Consider the following 25,525-nt stretch of genomic DNA (forward strand, 5'->3'; position numbering starts at 1 on the left):
TGTTACCTAAAGTGACCCCACTCAGCCTGCTTACTGATATTTGTACAATTCGAGTGAAGGAACAACAATCAACTTTTGCATATTACATTTATTTCCATCAGGAGACCTGACTGATCTCTATAGACAGATGCAGCGTGAAAGGCAATCTACACAGCGGGACCAACTAAATGGGCGTCCGGTCACAGCGGTCCTGTGAGCAGGAAGACCCGGCCAGGACATCGGCTCCCAGGCTACAGCGCCACGTCACATCCACCATTCCTTGGATTCCGTTTTTACGCTTTAATAGAAGTTGATGACTGTCACGGTCATGCAATATCGGCCATTAAGTTCTACTGAAACGGGTTGATTGAGCCACAGTTGTAGTCACTGGAACGTTCCCCCCCCCCCCCCCCCGCCCCCCAGTCATGGCTTCGCTCAATAATTCACACCCAAATAATCTAATTTTCCCCATTGAACAGTTTTAACTGAGAATATAATGCGAAGACTGGCGACATTTCTTGCGAACTCCCTTTGCTGCCGGACGCACTTCCATTGGTAATGACTAATGTGCAGCTTAAGCTGCAATGCGATGGCCCTACGTAGCCATCATAATGTAACTCACTACATGCATATGGCACAAAGCCTTACATCCACCCTCCTTTATGGCTGGGAGCTGCAGGATAAACGCGTGGGACAACAGACGCTACCGTTTATTTCAGTCCTGTGGGTGTAGTCAGAGCCTTCCGGGATGAAACACATTATGTGCCCCCCGACGCTGCCATCTACCCGTCTCCCGGCCTATTCCTGAGTAGTCATGAACACCTGAAGAAACACAAAGGAAACAAATTAGGCATAAAGGTCATTGTACTGTCAAATAAAATGTACTCTAGTCATATCCAAAGCTGCATTCACATTTATACTCCAGCCAAATTCAATGCTACAGTCCTAATTTTTCATACTCCAGTCGCATGCAGAACAATTTATACATTCCAGCATTGGCTTACGTAGAGCTCATGGGGCCCCATAGCAAAACCTAGAATTGACCCCACCGCCACAAAAAAAATTATATATAGTGTGTGTGTGTATATATATATATATATTCACATTCCCATTTCTTCTCTATCTGGGCCCAGACCTCCATGACAACTTCTTTCAGACACAATTTGTCTCTACACATCCTTCCCATCCTGCTACTACATCCCACTGCAATAGTACAAGTGGTCCCAAAAAGTGACCCAACAAAATCAGAGTATTCCCCTGAAAGTTCGGCCAGCAGCTACTGGACAATCTTGGTAGCTCACACTACTGCCGATCCGATCCTGAGTAATGTAGAGCCCAACTCCTTACCTCTCTCCTGTTTTCAATATAGTAAGTGCAGGAGACGGGGGAGGAGTCAGACTCTGCCCTGCGCAGCAGGGTGACCTATGATGATTGAAGTGGGCAGGGGTGGCCCAGCAAGACGTGGTCTGCACACCACTTCATTACAGTCATCTCCAAAGTTACATTCACAATTTTTTTATATTGCAGCCCCATCCAGATCTGGATTCACAATTACTGTGCTCCAGTCATCTCCAGAGCTGTACTCTCAATTTATACCCCCGTGGCATCCAGATCTGCAATCACAATTACTGTTCTCCAGTCACCTCCAGAGCTGTACTCTCAATTTATACCCCAGTTGCATCCAGATCTGCATTTAGAATTACTGTTCTCCAGTCACCTCCAGAGCTATACTCTCAATTTATACCCCAGTTGCATCCAGATCTGCATTCACAATTACTGTGCTCCAGTCACCTCCAGAGCTGTACTCTCAATTTATACCCCAGTTGCATCCAGATCTGCATTCACAATTACTGTGCTCCAGTCACCTCCAGAGCTCTACTCTCAATTTATACTCCAGTTGCATCCAGAGCTGCATTCACAATTGTTACACTCCAATCACATTCCAAGCTGCATTCACTTTTTTTAATATTGCAGTGACATCCAGAGCTGCATTCACAATTTCTGTACTTCAGTCACATCCTGAGCCATATTGAAAATTATTATACTCCAATTACATTCAAAGCTGCTTTCACATTTTATTTATTTTGCAGTCACATCCAGAGCTGCATTCACAATCTTTTCCCTCAAGTCACACAAAGAGCTGCATGCTCAATTTCTATAATCCAATCACATTCAAAGCTGCAGTCATTGCTAAAACAAAGTAGACTCTTCCCAGGAAAGTTGGTCTGGCACGCTTTCATTTCCCCACCCTCAACCCAACTTTTATGACCTAAAGGAAGCGCACCCCACATCTACTATTATGGGATAGCACTGCCCCCTGCATTATCCCCTGTAGAAAACGTACCTTTGTGCTGATAGTTTCCCGAGTCTTCAGCCTCAATTTGTTGACTTGGGATTCAGCAATGTCCGCTCTTTCCTCGGCCTCCTCCAGGTCATGCTGGACCCTCCTGCACTTAGACATGTGGACGTTCGAATGTTCTTCCTGCATAGAAGACATGAAAGGGTTAATCAGCAGCCACTTACATTGCTGGATATAATGCTGGGTAAATACACTGTGCTGATTCTGAAGCCTATTCTGTATTATACTCTAATCACATCCAGAGCTGCATTCACAGTTCTTATACTCCAACCAAATGGAAAGCTGCATTCAGGGTTTTCAAACCCTGAGTCATCCCCAGAGCTGCGCTCACTAATCTGCTGCTCTCCTGTTAGTGTTCACGCCACAGACCTCACATTTCCCAGCTGAATTCTGATGCTTCAGTGGCGTGCGGTAATTCGTGGATCGTGTGAGACGGGTGTTTGCACCAGAGTTAAATTTTCAAAATGCAAGAATACGGTCATCTGAATGAGCCCTTAAGGCCGCCTCACACGGGTGTATGCGCATGAGCGCCGCGTGTTTGCGGAGCGAACTTTGTTTTTTTGCGCCCACCTTGGCATATAGTTTACTGTTTTTCGCACACAAGAGGCACATTTGTGCTGACAGAAAAAATGGCGAAGACCTCCTGCCCACGGGCGGATGTTTGCTCTGGGATCTGCAGCGAATAGCACCCGTAGCATGCTATGGGAAATCGATTCTTCCTCCACAGTTGCGGATACCAATTGTGGTTTCCGCAAGCAGAGGAAAAAGCGCAGCATGCTCTATTTTTCCACGGATTCCTCGCAGACGGCTTCCATTGAAGTCAATGGAAGCTGTCTGACCCACGGCCCGTCCGCCATGTTTATTGCAGATGGGTTGCGCATTCCACCTCATCGCCTAGCAACATTGCAGGAAAAAAACTAACTGAAGAAAAAAAATTGCGCATGTGTGACGGCGAGCCGCCGGTCCATCCGCAGAACAGAAAAGAAGCCGACAGAGCAGGTACAGCGGACGCCGCTTCTGCCAGAGTCGGATGTGGCTCAGGCGCGATTCTGCATGTGGAAACCGGCCTAATGAGTTTAAGTTGTGTTCTTTTCCTGCGCAATTACTCAGCGTATCACGCATCTCCCAGCATACTGCGCACATATTCGCACATCCTGATCAAGTGCTACGGGGACTTTTAGTGCGCAGGAAAATAGAGCGTGCGGCGTTTTATTTTTGCGCAACTGAAATGTACAGGGAAAAAAACAGCCTGTGAATGAACCCATTAAAACCAGTGGGATACTGCTGACTGCGTATTGCGCTTACAAATCCCCCCGTGTGAAGCCGCCCTAACAGTCTGTTGTCTCCTCGCACGGCTCGCACTTACCGCCTCCTCCGTCATCCTCTTGTAGGACTTCACTTTCAGCTGCAGCTTGTCAACGAGATCCTGGAGCCGCAGGTTATTCTTCCTGTCCTCCTCAGCCTAGAGTAAAGAATGAGACGTTTCAGGACGCTATCGCGTGGTAACCGTCTTATTTGCTGCAGAAAAATGCATTCGAAAAACGCAGGAATTTTTGAAAACACACATAAGTTGTGCATTCTAATCGATGTTAACCCTTTCCAATCCAATGAGATTACCCTGCATAGCTCCAATGTCAGACAAGGGACAGAGGTCCGATGTCAGAGGCTGTTCTGCATATGTATATCAGCCGGGGTTTCACGCCTGGCCGATATACAGCGTCCTTCTCTGCAGGGGGAGGAGGCTGGAAGAGCCAGGAGCAGTGCTCTGAGCTTCCGCCCCTCGACACTATTTGCAATGGGAGGGCGCGGGATGGGGCGAAGCTCAGTTCTGAAACTTAGCTCTGCCCCCGTCTCGCCCACTCCCATTGCAAATAGTGGTGAGGGGTGGAGAGGGGGCGGGAGCTCAGAGCACTGCTCCTGGCTCTTCCAGCCTCCTCCCCCTGCAGAGAGAGACACCGTATATCGGCTGTGCATGAAAACCCGGCTGATATACGGTCGTCTGAATAAGCCCTTAAGGGGTTAAAAGCAGAGCTAGATGGGTTAAAACTTTAAAATGAACAGATACTTGCCTGTCCTCAACCACCACCCTCCTCCCCAAGGATCCAGGGTAGCAGCCCCACGATTCTCCTGGTCTCAGTTGATAGTGGAAGTCAGGTGACTGCTGCCTGCCAATCAGAGTCCACAGTGTCACCACCCATTCTGCTGGCATCAGTACTTACATCCTGAGTGCCATGATGCCAGGAGTTCCAATGGAAACTCTGATTGGCTGGCAGTGGTCACTTGATTTTCGCTGTCAACAGAGACCAGAAAAGTTGCGGGGCTGCACCACTGGATTGCTGGGGCCTCAGGACAGGTAAATAGTGTTTATTTTATTGTTTTTAAGCTATTTGGTTCTAATGTTAAAAAAGTTAATTTGTTACCCAGCAATTCATTTAATGATTTTCAATGTAAAACACAAAACACGCTTTTTTAAATGCGTTTTTGTGTGTTTTCTTTGACACCTACACAACCCCTCCCATGTAACAGCACCCTGATAAGAAGTGGAGATGGAAAGTCATTTCATGTCGACGTTTCTACCTCACCTGGAAGGAGAGCTCCTTCACCCGTCTCTCATATTTTCTCATGCCTTTAATGACATCCGCACATCTCTTCTGCTCCTGATCCAGCTCCGTCTCCAGTTCTCTCACCTGCAGGACAAGAAAGGAGGAGTGAAGATAGAAGCTACAGATACAGCAAAGTTTAACTTGTGTGATAACTTTCTGCAGCAAGTTATCTTATGCCACTGAAAAGCTATTATAAGCCATTGAAAAGAGTAAATAAACTGTGGCACAGAACACCTTCTTAAGGCCTCTTTCACATGAGCGCAGTATAGGTGTGTAAAGAAAGCATGAACGGGCAATGCTTCACGCACAGATGACCCGAGCCTCATGCGCATGAAAATTCCCCATTCACTGGAGCACATGCGCTTAAAAAAGTGCAGCTGCTGCAGGAGGAGAGAGAAGAAGCCCCGCAGGGCTTCAGGATTTCCCCATAGCAGGGAGAGAGAGAGATGGGCTACAGGGGATTAACCCATAGTCCCTCTCTGTCTGTCCTTGCTATGGGTTTATCCCCCATAGCCCCACTCTGTCTCTCGCTGCTATGGGGGATTAACCCACAGCTCCGCGCTCTCTCTCTGCTATGGGTTAATCCCCCATAGCCACGCTCTCTCTCCCTGCTATGGGGGATTAACCCATAGCCCCGCTCTCTCCCTGCTTTGGGGATCCCTGAGGGATATCCCCATAGTGCAGAGAGAGAGAGGGGGCACAGCTACAGGGGATCCCTAAGGGATATATTCCCAAGGCAGAGAGGGAGGGGTGGGGCTAAAAAAGCAGCAGGACTATAGGTTTTATCCCTGGGATTTTCCACGTTTCAATTTCAGAGGGGCGGGGCTAGAGGGGAGGATCCATCTAGCTCAGCCCCCACGATAGGGCCCTGTAAACCTGCCCCATCTCTCTCACCACTATGGGGAAATCCCTTGAGATTCCCATGCTGGGGGGAGAGGTGGAGGGAGTACCTTACTGACTCCGCTGCTGGGAAATTGCGCAACAACTGAGTTGGAGGAAGTGACCGTTGCTTACAGTGGGACATTTAAAACTTACAGCCCAGAAGTACAATTTAAATGACCAGCTGTACACTCCTGTTAGTCCCCTCGGGGATTAAGCGAACCCCTGCGGAGCTGAACGGAACCCTCAGGGAGTCCCCTCATCCCCACAGGAGTTTAAAGCGGGACATTTAAAAGGTGCTTCTGGGGTGCAAGTTTTAAATAACCCACTGTAATCCTCCTAATGACTTTTAATCTTCTCCTGCACAGGAGTTTCCATAGACTCCTGCTCCCATAGGAGTTAACCCCTTAGTGACGGAGCTTTTTTGCTTTTTTCCATTTTTGTTTTTTCCTACTCCCTTTTAAAAAATCGTAGCTCCTTTATTTATCCATCGACGTCGCTGTATGAGGGCTTGTTTTTTGCGGGATGAGTTGTATTTTTCAATGCCACTATTAATTGTACCATACAATGTACTGGAAAAAATTATAAAAATTCTTAGCGGAGACAAATGGGAAAAAAAATGACATTCCACCATCTTTCGGTGCGTCCTGTTTCTACGGCGCACAAACTGCAACAAAAATGACCTGATATTTTTATTCTATGGGTCAGTATTATTGCTACGATACCAAACTTATATAGTTTTTTTTTTTGCTGTAGTACTTGTATTTTTTTTTTAAGATATTTAATTTTTTTCAATTATTTTCTGCGGTCATTTTGTGCGCGCAATAACTTTTTAATTTTTCTGTCGACGTAGTTGTGCAAGGGCTCAATTTTTGCCGGATGTCCTGTAGTTTCCGATATTATCAATTTGGAATACATATAACTTTTTGATCGCTTTTTATTGCATTTTTTCTGGAAGACAGGGTAACTAAAAAAGTGTATTTCTGGCGTTCTTTATTTTTTTTTTCAGACGACGTTCACCGTGCAGGAAAAATAATGCACTACTTTGATAGATCGGACTTTTACGGACGCCGCGATACCAAATACATATTTTTTTTTTATGATTTAGATTTTTTAGTAATTCATATGGCAAAAGGGGGGTGATTTAAACTTTTATAACTTTTTTTTTTTTACAATTTAAAAAACTTTATTGATCTTTTTTCTTTGAAGTCCCCCTGGGGGACTTTAACATGCGATTAGAGATGAGCGAGCATACTCGGAAAAGCACTACTCGCTCGAGTAATGTGCTTTATCCGAGTATCGCTGTGCTCGGGTCTGAAGATTCGGGTGCCGCTGCGGCTGACAGGTGAGTCGCAGCGGGGAGCAGTGGAGAGCGGGCGGGAGAGAGGGAGAGAAAGATCTTACCTCCGTTCCTGCCCTCTCTCCCCTGCAGCTCCCCGCTCCGTGCCGGCACCCGAATCTTCAGACCCGAGCACAGCGATACTCGGATAAAGCAAATTACTCGATCGAGTAGTGCTTTTCCGAGTACGCTCGCTCATCTCTACATGCGATGCTTTGATCGCTCCTGCAGTATGACGTAATGCTATAGCATTACGTCATACTGCTTTTTTACAGGCAGTCTATCAAGCCACCCTGTGTGGATGGCTTGATAGGCAGTTTGCTAAGGCAGCCCTGGGGCCATTCATTAGGCCCCCGGCTGCCATGACACCTGCACGGCTCCCCCGATCTCACCGCAGGGGGGCCGTGCGGGACCCCCAAACAGCGTTTGGGGGATTTAAATGCCGCTATCAGAATTGACAGCGGCATTTAAAGGGTTAATAGCCGCGATCGGCCGAACGGCTGAGCGCGGCTATTGCTCGCGGGTGTCAGCTGTAATAAACAGCTGACGCCCTCGCTGTATGGAGGGAGATAGCGCCGCTACCTCCTTCCATACACGTCCTGCAACAGCAGGACGTAGTTTTACGATAGCGCCGTCACTAAGGGGTTAATGGAAACTCCTGCGCAGCTCACACCAGAGATAGGTCAGGTTCTATCTTAACTCGCAGCACAGACCTTGGATGCAGGCATTGTAGCCATGAATGTTCTATCATTGGCAGGTGCGAGGATTTTGCGCATCTAAAAATCCTTCATGTGAATGCTTCTACAGGAAATGATTGGTTCCTATAGAAGCGGTTTCTGTGCGCAGCTATACAGCGCGCTCAAAGTGCTCGTGTGAACGAGCCCTAATGGGGTTGTCCATTACTTTTACTATTGATGACCAATCCTCAGGGGAATTAAACCTGTGTTCATTTGATCGCTTATATAGTATAATGCAATGTATTTTGGTTAGCTATTAGAAGGTAACATATCTACAAGATTACGTGATTACTCTTACTGAGAACAATCACGCTTTGCCCTACTGCCTAACACCGTACCAAACCCTTTTTTCGTTTTACAGTCACATCTGTAATAGGCAAAGGATCATGTCAGCCTAGAGGATTTTTAAGAAGTCCCCAGGCTGCCATGACATCAGATGGGACCGCTGTGTTTTTTATCTCTTTATATTCTTATACATAGGAGCAGTATTATAGTAGTTGTATTCTTGTACATAAGGGGCAGTATTATAGTAGTTATATTCTTGTACATAGGGGAGCAGTATTATAGTAGTTGTATTCTTGTACATAGGGGGCAGTATTATAGTAGTTATATTCTTGTACATAGGGGACAGTATTATAGTAGTTATATTCTTGTACATAGGGGGCACTATTATAGTAGTTGTATTCTTGTACATAGGGGGCAATATTATAGTAGTTATATTCTTGTACATAGGGGGCAGTATTATAGTAGTTATATTCTTGTACATAGGGGGCAGTATTATAGTAGTTATAATCTTGTACACAGGAGGCAGTATTATAGTAGTTATATTCTTGTACATAGGGGGCGGTATTATAGTAGTTATATTCTTGTACATAGGGGGCGGTATTATAGTAGTTATATACTTGTACATATGGGCAGTATTATAGTAGTTATATACTTGTACATATGGGCAGTATTATAGTAGTTATATTCTTGTACGTAGGGGCAGTATTATAGTAGTTATATTCTTGTACATAAGAGGCAGTATTATAGTAGTTATATTCTTGCACATAGGGGCAGTATTATCGTAGTTATATTCTTGTACATAAGAGGCAGTATTATAGTAGTTATATTCTTGTACATAGCAGCAGTATTATAGTAGCTATATTCTTGTACATAGGGGGCAGTATTATAGTAGTTATATTCTTGTACATAGTAGCAGTATTATATTAGTTATATTTTTGTACAGAGGAGGCAGTATTATAGTAAATATATTCTTGCACATAGGGGGCAGTATTATAGTAGATATATTTCTGTACATAGGGGCAGTATTATAGTAGTTATATTCTTGTACATAGAAGCAGTATTATAGTAGTTATATTCTTGTACATAGGAGGCAGTATTATAGTAGTTATATTCTTGTACATAGGGGGCAGTATTATAGTAGTTATATTCTTGTACATAGGGAGCAGTATTATAGTAGTTATATTCTTGTACATATGGGACGGTATTAGAGTAGTTATATTCTTGTACATAGGGGGCAGTATTATAGTAGTTATATTCTTGTACACAGGAGGCAGTATTATAGTAGTTATATTCTTGTACATAGGGGGCAGTATTATAGTAGTTATATTCTTGTACACAGGAGGCAGTATTATAGTAGTTATATTCTTGTACATAGGGGGCAGTATTATAGTAGTTATATTCTTGTACATAGGAGGCAGTATTATAGTAGTCATATCCTTGTACATAGGGGGATAGTATTATAGTAGTTATATTCTTGTACATAGGGGGCAGTATTATAGTAGTTATATTCTTGTACATAGGGGGCAGTATTATAGTAGTTATATTCTTGTACAGAGGAGGCAGTATTATAGTAAATATATTCTTGCACATAGGGGGCAGTATTATAGTAGATATATTTCTGTACATAGGGGCAGTATTATAGTAGTTATATTCTTGTACATAGAAGCAGTATTATAGTAGTTATATTCTTGTACATAGGGAGCAGTATTATAGTAGTTATATTCTTGTACATATGGGACGGTATTAGAGTAGTTATAGTCTTGTACATAGGGGCAGTATTATAGTAGTTATATTCTTGTACATAGGAGGCAGTATTATAGTAAAGATATTCTTGCACATAGGGGGCAGTATTATAGTAGATATATTTCTGTACATAGGGGCAGTATTATAGTAGTTATATTCTTGTACATAGAAGCAGTATTATAGTAGTTATATTCTTGTACATAGGGAGCAGTATTATAGTAGTTATATTCTTGTACACAGGAAGCAGTATTATAGTAGTTATATTCTTGTACATAGGAGCAGTATTATAGTAGTTATATTCTTGTACACAGGAGGCAGTATTATAGTAGTTATATTCTTGTACATAGGGGGCAGTATTATAGTAGTTAAATTCTTGTACACAGGAGGCAGTATTATAGTACTTATATTCTTGTACATAGGGGGCAGTATTATAGTAGTTATATTCTTGTACATAGGAGGCAGTATTATAGTAGTCATATCTTTTTCGGACACGGGGGGGCCAGTAGTATAGTAGTTATATACCCGGACATGGGGGGGCAGTAGTAGAGTGGTTGTATTCTCGGACACGTGGGGGGCAGTAATAGAGTGGTTGTATTCTTGGACACGGCGGAACAGTGTTGTGGCGGTTGCGTTCTCGGCCACGGGGGGGGCAGCATTGTGGCGGTTGTGTTCTCGTACTTACTCTAGCCTCCAGCTTCTGCAGCTGTTTCTTGCCACCCTTAAGTGCCAACTGTTCAGCTTCTTCCAGACGCAGTTGAAGATCCTTCACAGTCTGATCCAGATTCTTTTTCATCCTTTCAAGGTGGGAGCTAGTATCCTGCTCTTTCTTCAGTTCCTCAGCCATCATAGCAGCCTGAAAGAACAATGAATTTCCTTGAAGTGACTTCTAATCATAGCTGATAGGCTACCCTTATACAATAAACCTATGTCTTACATCAGTGATGGCTTTCTTTGCTTTCTCCTCAGCATTCCTGGCCTCCTTGACCACATCCTCTATTTCGCCTTGCAGCTGTGAGACATCGCTCTCCAGCTTCTTCTTGGTACTGATAAGACTTGTGTTCTGATTAAAACAATCAATCACATTATAAAGTTGAGACTTTAAAATATTTAGGAATAACAAATGGAGAACTTTTTTCTGATTTCAAAGCACTTAATATGTCGCCCTGTAGTGTCATTCACAGAGAGGTTACAGCATGGTGTAAGCTTCCCCATTCTATTACAGATAGGGCCTGTCTTACCAAAATCAGTTTTATGTCTCAGGTACTTTATTTGTTGCAGAACGCCCCAGTTTTCTTACATCTGCGCTTGTGTCACAAACTTAACAGTATTTAAGGGACTTAATTTGGAAAAAAGTGATGACAAGAATTAAATCAGAAGTAATCCAAAGGTTGAGACAGGAGAGTGAACTTGCAGTACCAAAAACTATGGCTATAATATCTTGCAGCTCAATTGCAACATCTTTGAGGCCAAAGGACCCAGGGTTGACTCATGGTAGCCTCTCTGCAATCCACTGCTTGTCAGCAGACAATTAGCTTCCCTGGCAACTGGAAAGTGTAGGATGTTACTTAGCTGTGGGGGGGGGGGGGGTTGTCTTCACAAGATGAGCTTTTCTGTGCTCACTTCTCTCAGTTCTGAAGTGTTTACACAATCTCTGCCTCTGCTGATTTTATGTATACCTAACCCACGGTGTCCATATGTCCAGATTTAGGTGGGACAGTTTCAATTTGGGACCATGTGTCCTGCTTTTTCCCAGGTCCCAAGCGGGACAGCCATTTGTCCCTCTTTCGGGACGTCTGGTCACCATGAAAGTGATTACCAGCTGGGGTTCTGCAGTTTCCCGGCTGGTCATCACTCGGCAGCGCTACTCCTGGATACACACACCAACAGCAGTGTGTGCCTCCAGGATCTTCCTCCCCTGACCTCTCCTCCTTGCTTCCATAGGTGGAGAGGAGAAGGGAGGAGGCGTTGCTGCAAGTGCACACACTTCCACCCGAACAGCGACGAAGAAAGGAGCAGCAGCGTTCTAAAGACCAGGAGAAGGTAAGTATATGGGTTTCAGAGGGTAACTCTATTACTACTGGGACTACTGTGGGGGTCACTGTTAGTGCCTCCTATATCAGCACAAGTAGTAATAGTATTACTATTGGCGGCCACTGTGGGGGACACTATTACTACTGGGGGCCACTGTGGGGGACACTATTACTACTGGGGGCCACTCTGCACGTAGCAGCACACCTTAAGCTGACTTAGGGTATGTTTACACATGTTGAAAATGCTCCAGAATGTCCACGTAGTATTTCCAGTTAAAATCTGCACTAATGGTATGGATTTTGACTGTCTTTTGGATGCGGTTATGCGGAGTTTGCTCCCTGTCTCCTTTGAAATGGCCCCGTTCTTTTTATAATGACGGAGGTAAATTCATACGTTATGATAAGCCCCGCCTTCTGGCCACGCCTCTCTGTGCCGCTTTTACCCTTGGAAAATCTGGTCACCTTACCTAACCTGATATATGCACCTATGTTGTAGGCATTATGTGTCTTCAGTTTCCTGTGGGTAAAGTAGTATAATTCTTATTAGACTGAACTTTTTTTGCTGCTTTACTAGCTGGTGTGTTTAAATAGTCAAACCATATGTACAGATCTCTATGTATGCTCTATATATGCTGTTATAAAGCAGCAAATAATTATCAGTTCAATGAGAATTATACTGTTTTGCCCACGGCAAACTGGAGACACATATAAATGCCTACAATATAAAGGTAAGTGCACATAGCAGGTTAGGTAAATATAAGATCAAGAGAGGCAGAGATTGTGTACACACTGACTGCAGGTCTGAGAGCTGTGTGAGTACAGGGAGCTGAGCCTGTGAAGATAGCCCCTCCGCCACAGCTAAATGTCCTAATGTCCCAGTTGCTAGGGAAGTTAAATGTTTAATGACAAGCAGTGGAATGCAGAGGGGCTTCTCTTCAGCCTTGATTTACAGTGGCAAGACAAATAAAAAAAACTATATTACAAGATTGATGATTTGTCTTCAGACAAAGTCTTCTCACTATTAGATGAGAAGAAGTTGTCTGAAAAGTTATGTACGTTTTAAGTAACTGCAAGGCTTTGAGCTCTGGCAGGATACTGGTATGAACAAACTAACTTGGTTAGTTCAAGATGGACGGTTCTAGTCCTTTGAGTTGGTACAAGACTATGAGTTACCAAAAATATTCTTCCACTACCTACAGTTGAGGAACAATTACCAGACTCGGGGAAGAATCAAGCCTCTGAGAGGTGCTAACCAGGTGTCCTTTATTAAATTGGTGGCTCAAGCAGGGGCCACTATTGGTATATTTCCCTACATAGGTGTCTACTGGAGCCAACTCTGGCAAAGAGATCTTGTAGCTTAAAAATCATGTGAGAAGATTATGTGTGCCAGATAAGTGAGGGAACTTGAAAGATATCCCAAAAGTGCCTTTGAGTGAAGTTTCACAACTCTACTTAAATCATAGAAAGTACTGAGTATTTGTACTTAATTCATAGGAAGTACTGAATATTTGTTGTAAGAGACTTCCTTATGATTAGCATCTATTAGGAGATAGTTGCCGCCTTGCCGGAGACATCTGTGGAGACATTGTTAACTGAAAGTACCTCTTGACAAGAAGATAACGCCATGTACCTTTCTTGTACACAGAGATTGAAATTTAGGGTAAAATGGTACATTGCATAACATGTGAACCTTTTAATGTGAGTGGACTAGGCGGGAATATGATGGGTTGAAGGTTCTGTTTTTATCATTTTTATCTTCAATAAAAAGTTACCTGATTAAAACAAAAAGTTGCATCTATTAAAGTTACGTTGGAATTAAAACATTGCACCTTGTTAGAGATAGAGTAGAGGGGTGTTATCATAATCACTAACTGTCCATCCAAAGTGCCAATCAATGGGCCTTGGAAGTACAGAGCCCTGGCTTCTTAAAGACAGATGGGCACAATCACAGGAATCCTGAACATATCACTTAGTGATATGCAGTAGATACACCAGTAAAGGTGTCACTAATAATCATTTTGATCCACATACAATGCATTGTGAAGTCATTCCTCTACCTGAGTGTGCAGGAGCTGGACGCGCTCGGTGGCGTCCAGGAGCTCTTGTTCCGCAACCTTCCTGGACCTCTCTGTCTGTTCTAGAGCTGCCCTCAACTCCTCAATCTCTGCTCCCATGAGATTGTTTCTGCGTTCAACGATGGCAAGCTGTTCCTTGAGGTCTTCCTGACCGCGGATTGCATCATCAAGGTGGATTTGAGTGTCCTAAAAGGAGAAAAGTAATCAGTCACTAGAAAACAGGTAGGAATATGTATCAGATAGGGGATTCTATCTGTGGCTGAGATCTACAGGGGCTCCTGGGGATACACCAAGAGCTCTCCATGTGTCTTTTAAGTTTCCATGAAGAACTGCATATGAGTAATCTAGATGTAACCACAGAAGAACTAGACTTATTGTCAGTATCAGGCCATCCATAAGAAAAGGGCATTAAAATATTAAGGTCATTGTGGAAATTACTGTGAGGCGGGCATAATTGGCATTACTGTGGTAGAGGCGATGACTATAGTAGTCAAGGTTTGGCCATGAAGTATTTTCCCGTGGTCATAATCCACTATGATCACATAGCTTTACCTTGAGTTGGCCTTGAACATTTCTCAGGTATTTCTGAGCTTCTGCAGCAATGCGGTTTGAATGACTGAGCTGAATTTCCATCTCGTTGAGGTCACCCTCCATCTTCTTCTTAAGTCTGATTGCTTCATTTCTGCTCCTTATCTCAGAGTCAAGGGCAGTCTGCATGGTCTCCATTGCCCTCTGGTAGTTCCTCTTCATCTGGTCGATCTCCTCATCTTTCTCAGCCACCCTACGCTCAATGTCTGCCTTCACTTGGGTCAGTTCAAGCTGGATGCGAAGGATCTTGGCTTCTTCATGCTCCAAAGCCGCCTATATGTGTGAAATAGGACATCATTTATGTAATATGTCATCTCATTAACTCAAATTTATCGCGTTGGTTAGATGAGCAAGAAAATATCAAAATGTGCCCAATCTCCTGACTCTATCACATGCAGACAATGGGGGCCAATGATGGACTCAGTCGGCCTTCTAGCTCAAAGTGAGGTTAGTAAGCTCAGTATCATTTTTTAAACAGTCAGAAAATAACACCGCTGAGGTTTAAGGACCCCAAAAATTTGCAGAACAGGGGGACCTGGCTCTCAATAAAGCCATATAAACCCTTTGCCTCTGACTGGAGATTCCTATAGTTCTTCAGCAGCACCATGTATTACCTCAACTCGCTGCACCCCTTTTGGTGGGAATTATTGGGGGTCAGAGTTAAGACACAGGAGTAAGACCACCAGCGATCCAACAGTAATAGACTGTTGTATCACTACGCCATCAATGCCTTAAAGGGAACCTGTTAGTTTTATGCTGTCCGAATTATGAGCAGCATAATACCCAACGGGCACCCACATTGCCGACATCAATGCTTTACTCTGAAATGTGTTTCAGAGAGAACATAGTTTAAAAAACTAAAAACCAGTCAATAAAAAAGTCATCTGGGCTTCTTCTTGTTCATCTTGGCTAGATTAAAAGTTTGTTCCCTATTTGTGTATAGAGGAGACCTACTGGTATCACTCTAACCAAGTTGGATGGGGAGCCATCGTGTGACTTTCCTCCCGGCTCCAACTACATTTTAAACTATGTTTTCTCTGAAATGCTGCACTTTTTAAGTAAAACAGATGTCAGATGCAATGTCAGTGACTGTTGGGATTTTAAGTTGTCCATGGTTTGGACAGCATGCAACACCCCATAGATTCCCTTGAAGTGAAACGCCCCTTCTTAAGGTGGTATTTTCAAATTTAAGGTGGAACTGGTTTCACCACCTACTCTGGGTACTACTTGATAGCATGAGTTGTAAAAAGATACTGTGTGTTCATTACATAGGTCAGGATGATAATGTATTTTACATTGGTCTCCAACCCATGTTTGCAAATACCATGATGGTTCTTGTGTTAGCGAACAATAAGATCCCCCAGAAGTGGAAGTAGCTTTTTTGCACCAACTATAGGAACACTGGAGGACTTTACTGCACACTGCCTGTGGGGGAGCTGGTACTATAGCTACAATCTATTACAGTATGCCATGAGTTACCTCTGCTTCCTCTAGTGATGATTGCATTTCAGTCTTCTCCATCTCCACCTGCTTCTTGGCCTTCTCCAGCTCATGAATGGTTTTACTGCTCATGGCCACTTGTTCAGTGAGGTCCGAGATCTCCTCTGTGTAAAATGAGAATTTGTGTGACGAGGGTATTTCTCACAATCCCTTGTTAGGGCTTATTTACACAAACGGTTTTCTCAAAAAAGTGTTGTGTGTTGCGAGACACACAAAAATATAACCCACTATTTTAAATGGGTCTATTTACATGTACGACTTTTCTTTCACAGTGATGCTGCGAGAGGGAAAAACTGCAAAATTTCCTATTTTTCTGTGATTCTCTACAAAACTTGCCCATTATTTCCCATGGGTGAGAAAAACAAAATCCCACTTGATTTTTAGATTTTTTTCATACTAAAACAACATGCGTGAAAATCACACGTACTGCGATGTGATGTGTTTTTCTCACAAAACGCATTGCACTCGCAGGCAAAATCGTAGGTTTAAGAACGTGATATCAGTCTTGGAGTTTCGTGGACCAATAGTGCACTCATCTTTGTAAATGTGACCTGGTAGACTACATGCAAAATATCCAATGCTTGGCCACAATCGGGTCTTATACTCACGCTGCAGGTTTTTGTTTTCCCTCTTGATTGTCTCCAGATGGTCCAGGGTCTCCTCGTAAGCATTCTTCATTTTGAAGAGTTCTGTACTCAAAGATCTTGATTCCTTCAAAGAGGCTTCAAGTTCAGACTGAGACTCCTCATACTTCTGCCGCCACTCGGCCAGGATCTGAAACACCGGAAGGTGAATTAAAACCAAACTTCAAATGATAACTTTCCTATAATAATCTATTATCTCAGATCCCTGACTTTTTATAGACTCATAATATTGTAGAGTTGGAAGGGACCCCCAGGGTCATCGCGTCCAACCCCCTGCTCAATGCAGGATCACTAAATCATCCCAGACAGATATTTGTCCAGCCTGTTTGAAGACTTCCATTAAAGGAGAACTCGCAACCTCCTGTGGTAACCTGTTCCCCTCATTGATCCCCTCACTGTCTAATATCTAATCTGTGGCTCCTCCCTTTCAGTTTCATCCCATTGCTTCTAGTCTTCCGTTGTGCAGGTGAGAATAGGGCTGATCCATTTGCACTGTGACAGCCCTTAAGATATTTGTAGACCGCTATTAAGTCTCCTCTCAGCCTAAACATTCCCATATCCTTTAACCATTCCTCATAGGACATGATTTGCAGACCGCTCACCATCTTCGTAACTCTTCTCTGAACTTGCTCTAGTTTGACTATGTCTTTTTTAAATTGGGGTGCCCAGAAGTGGACACAGTATTGGTGTGACCAAGGAAGAATAGAGGGGGATAATTAACTCACGTGATCTAGACTCTATGCTTCTCTTAATACATCCCAGAATTGTGTTTCCTTTTTTGGCTGCTGCATCACATTGCTGACTCATGTTCAGTCTATGATCTATTAGTATACCCAGGTCTTTTTCACATGTGCTGCTGCTTAGCCCAGTTCCTCCCATTCTGTATGTGCCTTTTGCATTTTTCTTGTCTAGATTTGTTAGTCGCCCCCCACTGTTCAAGCTTGTCTAGATTTTTTTGTATACTCTCCCTCTCTTCTCTTGTGTTAACCATCCCTCCTAGCTTTGTGTCATCTGCAAATTTGATCAGTTTCCCCTCAGTTCCCTCGTTTAGATCATTTATAAAAATGTTGAACAACACTGGGCCTAGGACAGAGCCTTGTGGTACCCCACTTGATACATTCTTCCACTTGGATGTGCAGCCATTTATGACCACTCTTTGACTATGATCACTCAGTCACTTGTGAATCCACCCAACAGTTGCCTTGTCAATCCCATATTTGGTCATTTTTTTCAATAAGGATGGTATGAGATATTTTGCCAAATGTTTTACTGAAGTCAGGATATTATCTCAGATCCTGACCTCTTATATGAAATAATCTCAGAGCCATTATTGACTGAGATTTCACCTCAAACCTCTGATATCTAATATATTGCCTCAGAGTTCTGATCTAGTATCCCTGATCTTGTCTTGTACTGAATGTTGGCATTTCTTAGCGCTTCTAGTGTGCTGTTACACCAGTTATATGTTAGCCCGTATTGACTATGATGGCTCCGTGTGCAGTCAGTTACACAAATGCACTGCACATGAATGAGAATTACGCCCGTCTGAATAGGTTGTTATGGGCATACATATATGCAGCTGTTCAGACATTCTTCTACCTTATCGAAGTTCTTCTGCTTCTTGTCCAGTGCAGCCGCCAAGGAGTTTGCTCTCTCCACATCAATCATTAGGTCTTCCACCTCTCCCTGGAGCCTCTGTTTAGTCTTCTCCAGGGAGGCACACTTAGAATTCACAGCCTCAATGTGTTCCTCTGCCTCCTGGAGGCGCTGTGCCAACTTCTTCCTACAGATTAGGAACAGTATTCAACATTGTCATTGCGGGTCCAGGCTGATTGTATATTGCAGGTCACATTATATTTCCTCGAATGTCATGGTGTTTACGCTGAATTATACTGCTCTAACTGTTGACTCCTAACAAATAGACTTTCAGCAGCATATTGTATATGATTAGTATGTTACAGGCTTTCTGACTGCAAATGTATATTAGTCATCAACTTGGGATCAGATTGTCTACATTCATGTTGTAAATTATACTGCTCTAACTGTAGAGACTCCTACTAAAATCCTTTAATATATTAAAACGTAACTTTTAATTCTCCTTATATAAAATAATATTTTAATAATTCTTTATTATTAGAGACATATCTGTGTCTCATCCCTCACTGTGTGTGATTATACGGACCTTTTGTTAATACATATGATAGTGCATAAAGGTTAATGAATCATCTGGACACAAACTATTACGGAAATTTTGTTTTGTCTTTTATAAGGCCCTCTTTTCTTGCATATTATTTTATATAAGGAGAATTAAAAGTTACGTTTTAATATATTAAAGCATTTCAGTCTGTGAAAACAAGTAATAAGCCTACTGATTCCCCTGCACCTGTGCACTGTAGAGACTCCCAACAACAGCAACATAAATCCAATAAAATTCAGAATTTTACTTTTTATCGTACATATACCAGTTATAAATGTTAAAGTGATCCTCTGGGCCTGAAGAAACAAAGATGGCCGAACCGCTTCTCTGACTTAATGATGCACATTGTACATGATTTGCATCACTAGTCTTAGACACTGTGTGCTGATCTAACTGGTCAGTGTTGCTTATGAGGACAGCACTGGTTAAATGGAATCTGTCAGCTCGACCATGGGGTTCAAACTTCAGGCATCATGTTATGGAGCAGAATATATAGTTTTATTGGTAAAGATTCAGTATAACTTGTATTTTATTCATTTATATCTCTGCTCATTCAGAGCTGAACAGTCCAGTGGGCGGGGCTATCAGTGATTGACAGCTGTGTATGACTGTACATGGAGGGGCAGCTGTCAATCAGTGATAGCTCCGCCCATTGGACTGTTCGGCTCAGAATGATTAGAGATATAAATGAAAAAAAATACAAGTTATACTGAATCTTTCCCCATAAAACTATATATTAGTCTGCTCTGCTCCTCTTGCTCTATAACATCATGCCTGTAGTTTGGACAGGATGTACAAGTTGACAGAGTCCCTTTAATCCAACAGGTGTAGTGTCTTAGATGAATCATGCATATCAGGTAGTCAGGGAAGCTGGTGCGGCCATCTTTTTTTCTCCCGGCCCAGAGGTTCGATTTAATGATTAGTTACTTAGCATCTTCCAGCTCCTCAGTGCGCTGAATAGCATCAGTCTCGTATTTTGTCCTCCATTGTGCCACTTCACCATTGGCCTTGGACAGAACTCTCTGTAGCTCTGATTTGGCCTCCTGCTCCTCTTCATATTGTTCTCTCAAGAGGTCACAGTCATGACGAGATGATTGCAAGCTGTGAGCCAAGGCATTTTTGGCCTGGTGGATGAAGAGGTTTGGAGAAGATAAGCAATTAGATGAGTCCTATGGCCTGGAAAAGACGTTCTAATCTAGAGCCTTTTTTCATCTCACCTTCACTTCTTCCTCTAGACTTCTTTTCAGCTCCTCAATCTGTTGGGTGAACGCCTGTTTAGATCTAGACAGCTGAGACACTAAAGATTCTCTCTCCTCCATCTGCCGAGACAGCTCGCCTGAAATCAAATACAGACCATGTCATTGGTGTGTTTTACATGGTTTTTGACATCCAAAAATGATCTTGTATTAGATACATGTGGGAAGATCACATCCATAATCTGATCCCACCTGCAAGAGCCAGGGCTCACCACCGTAAACCTGGGCCACAACTTTTGGTGCTCCTCAGAGACTTTTTGATGGACAGTCACATTAATAGTGCTTTGTATATAAGCAGTGCCCGGAACCTTACGCTAAAAATTAGCAATGCTGGGTTCTCACATGCCGGATTCTGCGCGGAAATCTCGTGGTAAGAGGAGAGCGCGGCCGCAGCGTAAGAAAAAAAAATGAACATGCGGCCGGCAAATCTGCGCCGCAGCGGGTTTGCCGTCCCGTGTGGACGAGATTTCTGAGAAATCTTGTCCACATCGCTGGCTAATCCCGAGATTAGCGGCCGCAGGCGGATTTGCTGCAGTGAAATTCCGGACGGAATTTCCGCGGCAAATCCGCCCAGTGTGAGTTACACACTGATGTGATCTTATGACAAAGCTTAGCTGAAGAGGTTGTGGGCTTAAAAGTGACAATTGCACCAAAAGTTTAGCACACAATAAGCCAATTAATAGGTGGTATAAAGTTGCACCAAATTAATCATCTAGCATGGACCACTGGCAGATTTTTGGAATGCCTGGTCTACCTTTATACTGTCTCACAATTAGGCAGAAGGAGTAAAGCGGCCCCATTGAGTTCTACATGGGAATTGTATGGAGAAAGTTCAGGACCGCAATCAGAAAGAACTCAAGTCTCGCCTGTTAACCATTTATATACCACTGTCAATTCTGACAGCAGCACTTAAATGGCTTGATAGAGAGAGGTAGCTCCCTTTGTCGCCTGAACAGCTCACCCGCAACAAGATTATGGGCAATCATTTGTTAGTCATACCAGCTTCAGGGGCTTGTTAGGGCCCTCAGTGCTGCCATGGATGATTACCTATTAAGCCTTGCCTGCAGGCATGGTTTAATAGAAAGCCTGTCAAAATAGAATATCCTACAACACTTAAGTATTGTAGTATGGTGTATAAGCAATCAGACAATCACTAATTCAAGAGTTCAAGTCTCCTATGGGGACTAAAAAAATAAACCTAAGTAAGATAAAGGTTTTTTTAAATTATTACAAAATATATTAACTTTAAAAATATATATTTTTAATCCCACCTCCAAGAGAAATTGTATAAAAAGTGATCAAAAAGTCTTATTTAACCCAAAATGGTACCAATAGAAACTACAGGTTGTTACACAAAAGAAACCGCCTTTGATGGAAAAATAAAAAGTTATGTTGGTCAGAAAAAGACAACAGAAAGCAATTAAAAAATAAAAAATAAAAAGATATTATCGTTTTTGAACATAGAACAAAAAAAAACTATATAAATTTGGTATTGCCATAATTGTACTGATCCAGAGAATAGAGTTAACATATCATTTTTTTTTGCCTCATCATGTATGCTGTAAAAATAACACTGGTCTCCCGCCCCCCTCCTGAAAAAACAAAGGCACAATGACGTTTTTTTTCTATCTCGCCCCACGTAGGAATTTTTAAAAGCTTTTCAGTACATCCTACTGTAAAACTGATAAATACAACTCGTTCCATACAAAAAACAAGCCCTCATATGGCTACATCAATGGAAAAATGAAAGTTATGATTTTTTGAAAGAAGGGAGGAGAAAGCAAAAATCAATTAATAGAACATTTTCCGTGTTCCCAAGGGGTTAAACATGAAAAACTCGCCACATAAAAAACACGCCCTCATACAACTATGTTGACGGAAAGATAAAGTTATGGCTTCCTTTGCCTCGTGAACCTAACTAGACCAGTTCCTTAAAGGGCTTGTCCAGTCTCAGGACAAAAATGTAGCAGTATAGGTATATTGAATAAAACCCTAAAACAATCCTTACCTATTAGATCCATCACTGCTGCTCTGGTCATCACTGCCAGGCTTTGTTTACTCGGCTGCAGTAATGATGTCCCATTGACAACACGTCACATCTGCAGCCAATCGCCTGCCTCAGAGGTAAAAGTCCCTGCATCTTATAGTCTGGAGTGAAAGATGCCTGAAGGCACTCAGTTGAGAGAAGGAGCCTAGTCAATGAACCAGTGGCTTACCTCCACCTTGGGGGTATGATCGCACTGCATGGCTGCAACCTCTGTTTGCCACCAGAGTTGAGCAGCTGCTGCTATACTGTATATATCCGTCCATGATTAAGCAGCCCTCTACTCTTTCCTGCTCTATTTGCTTGTATAAAACCTTAGTTTTTTCAGGGTGATTGCCCCTTATCAGTGTGCAGTAGATTTCTGGCTTGGCTAGTGAGAGACCTATAGACGTGGGTGTTCTTTCTCCTTAAGGAGAGCACCTAGAAGGTGTGAGGAGACTTAGAAGGCCATCAATGCTCTTCTGGGAAATATGCAAATGGAAAGATGGAACAATACCTCTGCAGCGCCACCTATTGGAATGCAGCCTTCCTGCACGTCAATATCAGACTTTTTATACACCTTAGAAATAACACCATGTAAGGGCTGAAAGAATAGGACCTCCTTACAACTAGAAGCAAGAGGAGACCTTCTGACATTTTGGAAGGTCTTGGCCAAGTCAATAAGTATTGTGACCTCTGGGTCTCCTCTCCACGCATGGTGCATGTATTCTATTATCATTTTCACCTGATTCGGTTTGGAGCCGAGCCTTCTGCAGGGTCAGCTCGGCCACGGCCCTCTGGTTCTCCTCAGCCTTGGACTTGAACTCGCTCAGATGGTCTTCAAGTGTGCGGGAGATCTTTTCCAGGTTTACCTGAACGGTTACAAGAGATGTCTGTGTGAAACTGATGTTTAGAGGTCAATATTCCTTGTAAATATTAGGGTGTCACCAGTCACCCCCTGTGCTCAGCGCGACCAATCAGATTCCACATTTCATTTACTAGACCCAGGTAATGGTTTATGGCTCTACTTGTTTGTCTGGGCTGAGTAGACAAATGTAAGCAATTTTCAGCCTAAGGGTGCGTTCACACGAGCGCATAAACGGCGCGTTTTTGCGCCCAATCGTATATACGTTGCCATCTGAGGCGTTGGTTTCCAATGTATTCGTTCACATGGGCGATTTTACGGCGCGTAAAAACGGAAACCCGCAGAAAACGGAACATACGCGACCGAAATACGCGCCGATGTATATTCGATGGCCGAAAAGATCGTTTGAAAAGTAGGAACAAACGATAATATGCTTTCTAGCTCTGGTCATGATCGCCGAAAAACGTTCTTTCCGACGCTTATACGCTGCGCACGTGCGAACGTAAATACGCCGACGCTCGTGTGACCGCACCCTAAGAGGTAGCAGAGCTACATTTGTCATTTGCTGATATGATATTGCAATTTGTCAGCTTTCTTTCCATAGGGCTATAAATAAGACTCACTCACGCAGGCATATTACACGGTGATTAAAGCCCACTGATTTCTATACGGGCCGTTCACACCTGCGCCTTTTCTTATGCGCGTGAAAAAAAAATGCAGCATAACCCTATTTTGGTGCATAATATGCACCAATATAGTCTATGGGGATTTAGCATACGCAGCAAATACGTACATGCGTATTTTCTGCGTACTGCATATTTTATACACGTGTCATACGCAGGACACATACGCCCATGTGAGTGAGCCCTAAATCTCCCGTGGTTCGGTTGTGGTTGGTAGTGTACCATCTTAGGCTGGATTCACACAGACTTAGGTGCAATTTAGGTGCACAAACATGCGGCATGTTCGCGTGGTTGAAACGCACTTAAACCCGCGTGTTGCTCCTGCTCGGTGTTTGCATATGCACATCTATGTGCTGCAAATACGCAGGCTTTCTGCCTATTTGTGGTGAATTTGCACAAGCCTATTCATTTCAATGGGCTCTTGCAATGTGCAAATGCGCAGAAGATAGAGCATGTGGTATATTTTTTCACACAACTGAAAAGCGCGCACAGTGTGTTGTATTCACTGCGTATTGTGCCCACAAATTTTGCACGCACAATATGCTATTGCTATAGTGCCCCGGATAGTTATTGTGCTTTATGGCGGATTCTGTTAGTTCCAGCTCTCCATTGCCCTGACCTTAGCCTTCGTCATGGCCTCCAGGTTGCTGTTAATGTCATCGATCTCCATCCTCATTTCGCTCTTCTCCTTTTCCATCTTCTGCTTGACCCGCTGCAGGTTCTCTATCTGCTCGCCGTACTCTGCACCACTGTCGGCATGCTTCTTGCGCAAGGCGGCCACCGTGGCTTCATGCTGCAGGGACATCTCCTCTAGATCTCTACGCATTTTTTGGAATTCCGCCTCCCTCTTCTTGTTGAGCTCGATCTGGGAAGAGGTAGCCCCCCCGGCCTCCTCCAACCTCTCGCTGATCTCTTCCAGCTCCCGGGAGAGATCAGATCTTTGCTTTTCAGCCTTCGCCCGAGTTGCTCTTTCAGATTCAATCTCTTCCTCGAGCTCTTCAATACGAGCCTAGGAACATAAGAATCGGGGTCAGAAATACTATATTAATTACAACCATTTGAGCAGAATATAACCGCTACCTCTTAACTGTATCGAGTCCCTCTATATTCTGGAGTCCCAATGAAAGATAAATTAGTTAGCACCATTTCACCTGGTTAATCAACTTCTCTTGTGATAGCCAATGGGGGAACCAGAAGGCCCATGCCCAAACTTAAAGTCTCTGCAGGTCCCAGTGACATGTGACCCTTCTCGCCTCTGTTCAATGGCCAACAAGAATCGGGCAGGGGAGGGGCTTATAGCACAAGCTATTATCGGGTTTGGGAGGGACTTCATTGGAGTAATTATGCCCTCTAGTTCAGTGTTGGTAGGGCATATGTAATGTCAGAGAGGTGCTGGTTTTACCTGAAGCTCCTTAATCTTCTTCTGATGTTGGATCCCCAAAACTTGCTCGTCTTCAACTCTACTTAGCAGCTGGCTGATTTCAAAGTCTTTCCTGTAAATAGAGGGAATATTCAGTGTAATGGCCCTTTTAGACAAAACAAGAAATGCACGATTCTTGTTTGCCCGAGCGAACGTGCCGGCGACATCATTACCAGCTCGTTCGCACTCGTGCAGCCTGTTTAGACAGGCAGGTCATCATTAGGGATCGTGAACTTCTCATTCAGTGTTTTACATTCCTACATGGGTCAGGAAGGGCATTGTTCCTCCATATGGTGAGCACCTAGAAGGTGTGAGGAGAC

General features: G+C 43.3%; 1 protein-coding gene and 1 long non-coding RNA gene across 2 annotated transcripts in view; one reads left to right on the forward strand and one right to left on the reverse strand.

Moving 5' to 3' along the window:
• LOC136588598 (uncharacterized) overlaps positions 1 to 374 on the forward strand; it is a 44,773-nt gene extending 44,399 nt beyond the window's left edge. The window contains exon 3 of the long non-coding RNA XR_010787593.1: positions 102 to 374. This is a non-coding gene — a long non-coding RNA (uncharacterized lncRNA). The remainder of the gene's footprint in view (positions 1 to 101) is intronic.
• A 29-nt stretch (positions 375 to 403) lies between these two features.
• The window catches only part of LOC136588599 (myosin-3), a 53,614-nt gene continuing 28,492 nt past the window's right edge, over positions 404 to 25,525 (reverse strand). Inside the window, exons 25-40 of the mRNA XM_066587947.1 lie at positions 25,188 to 25,278; positions 24,405 to 24,794; positions 22,983 to 23,109; positions 20,176 to 20,294; positions 19,886 to 20,082; positions 18,361 to 18,544; positions 16,726 to 16,891; positions 16,097 to 16,221; positions 14,582 to 14,890; positions 14,012 to 14,215; positions 10,859 to 10,984; positions 10,607 to 10,777; positions 4,921 to 5,025; positions 3,705 to 3,800; positions 2,324 to 2,461; positions 404 to 801 (exon numbers count right to left, since the gene is read on the reverse strand). Coding sequence (XP_066444044.1) covers positions 778 to 801; positions 2,324 to 2,461; positions 3,705 to 3,800; positions 4,921 to 5,025; positions 10,607 to 10,777; positions 10,859 to 10,984; positions 14,012 to 14,215; positions 14,582 to 14,890; positions 16,097 to 16,221; positions 16,726 to 16,891; positions 18,361 to 18,544; positions 19,886 to 20,082; positions 20,176 to 20,294; positions 22,983 to 23,109; positions 24,405 to 24,794; positions 25,188 to 25,278 — 2,572 coding nt within the window. The 3' untranslated portion in view covers positions 404 to 777. The remainder of the gene's footprint in view (positions 802 to 2,323; positions 2,462 to 3,704; positions 3,801 to 4,920; positions 5,026 to 10,606; positions 10,778 to 10,858; positions 10,985 to 14,011; positions 14,216 to 14,581; positions 14,891 to 16,096; positions 16,222 to 16,725; positions 16,892 to 18,360; positions 18,545 to 19,885; positions 20,083 to 20,175; positions 20,295 to 22,982; positions 23,110 to 24,404; positions 24,795 to 25,187; positions 25,279 to 25,525) is intronic.

This window comes from Eleutherodactylus coqui, chromosome 13, assembly GCF_035609145.1.
Source record: "Eleutherodactylus coqui strain aEleCoq1 chromosome 13, aEleCoq1.hap1, whole genome shotgun sequence".
Classification (NCBI taxonomy): domain Eukaryota; kingdom Metazoa; phylum Chordata; class Amphibia; order Anura; family Eleutherodactylidae; genus Eleutherodactylus; species Eleutherodactylus coqui.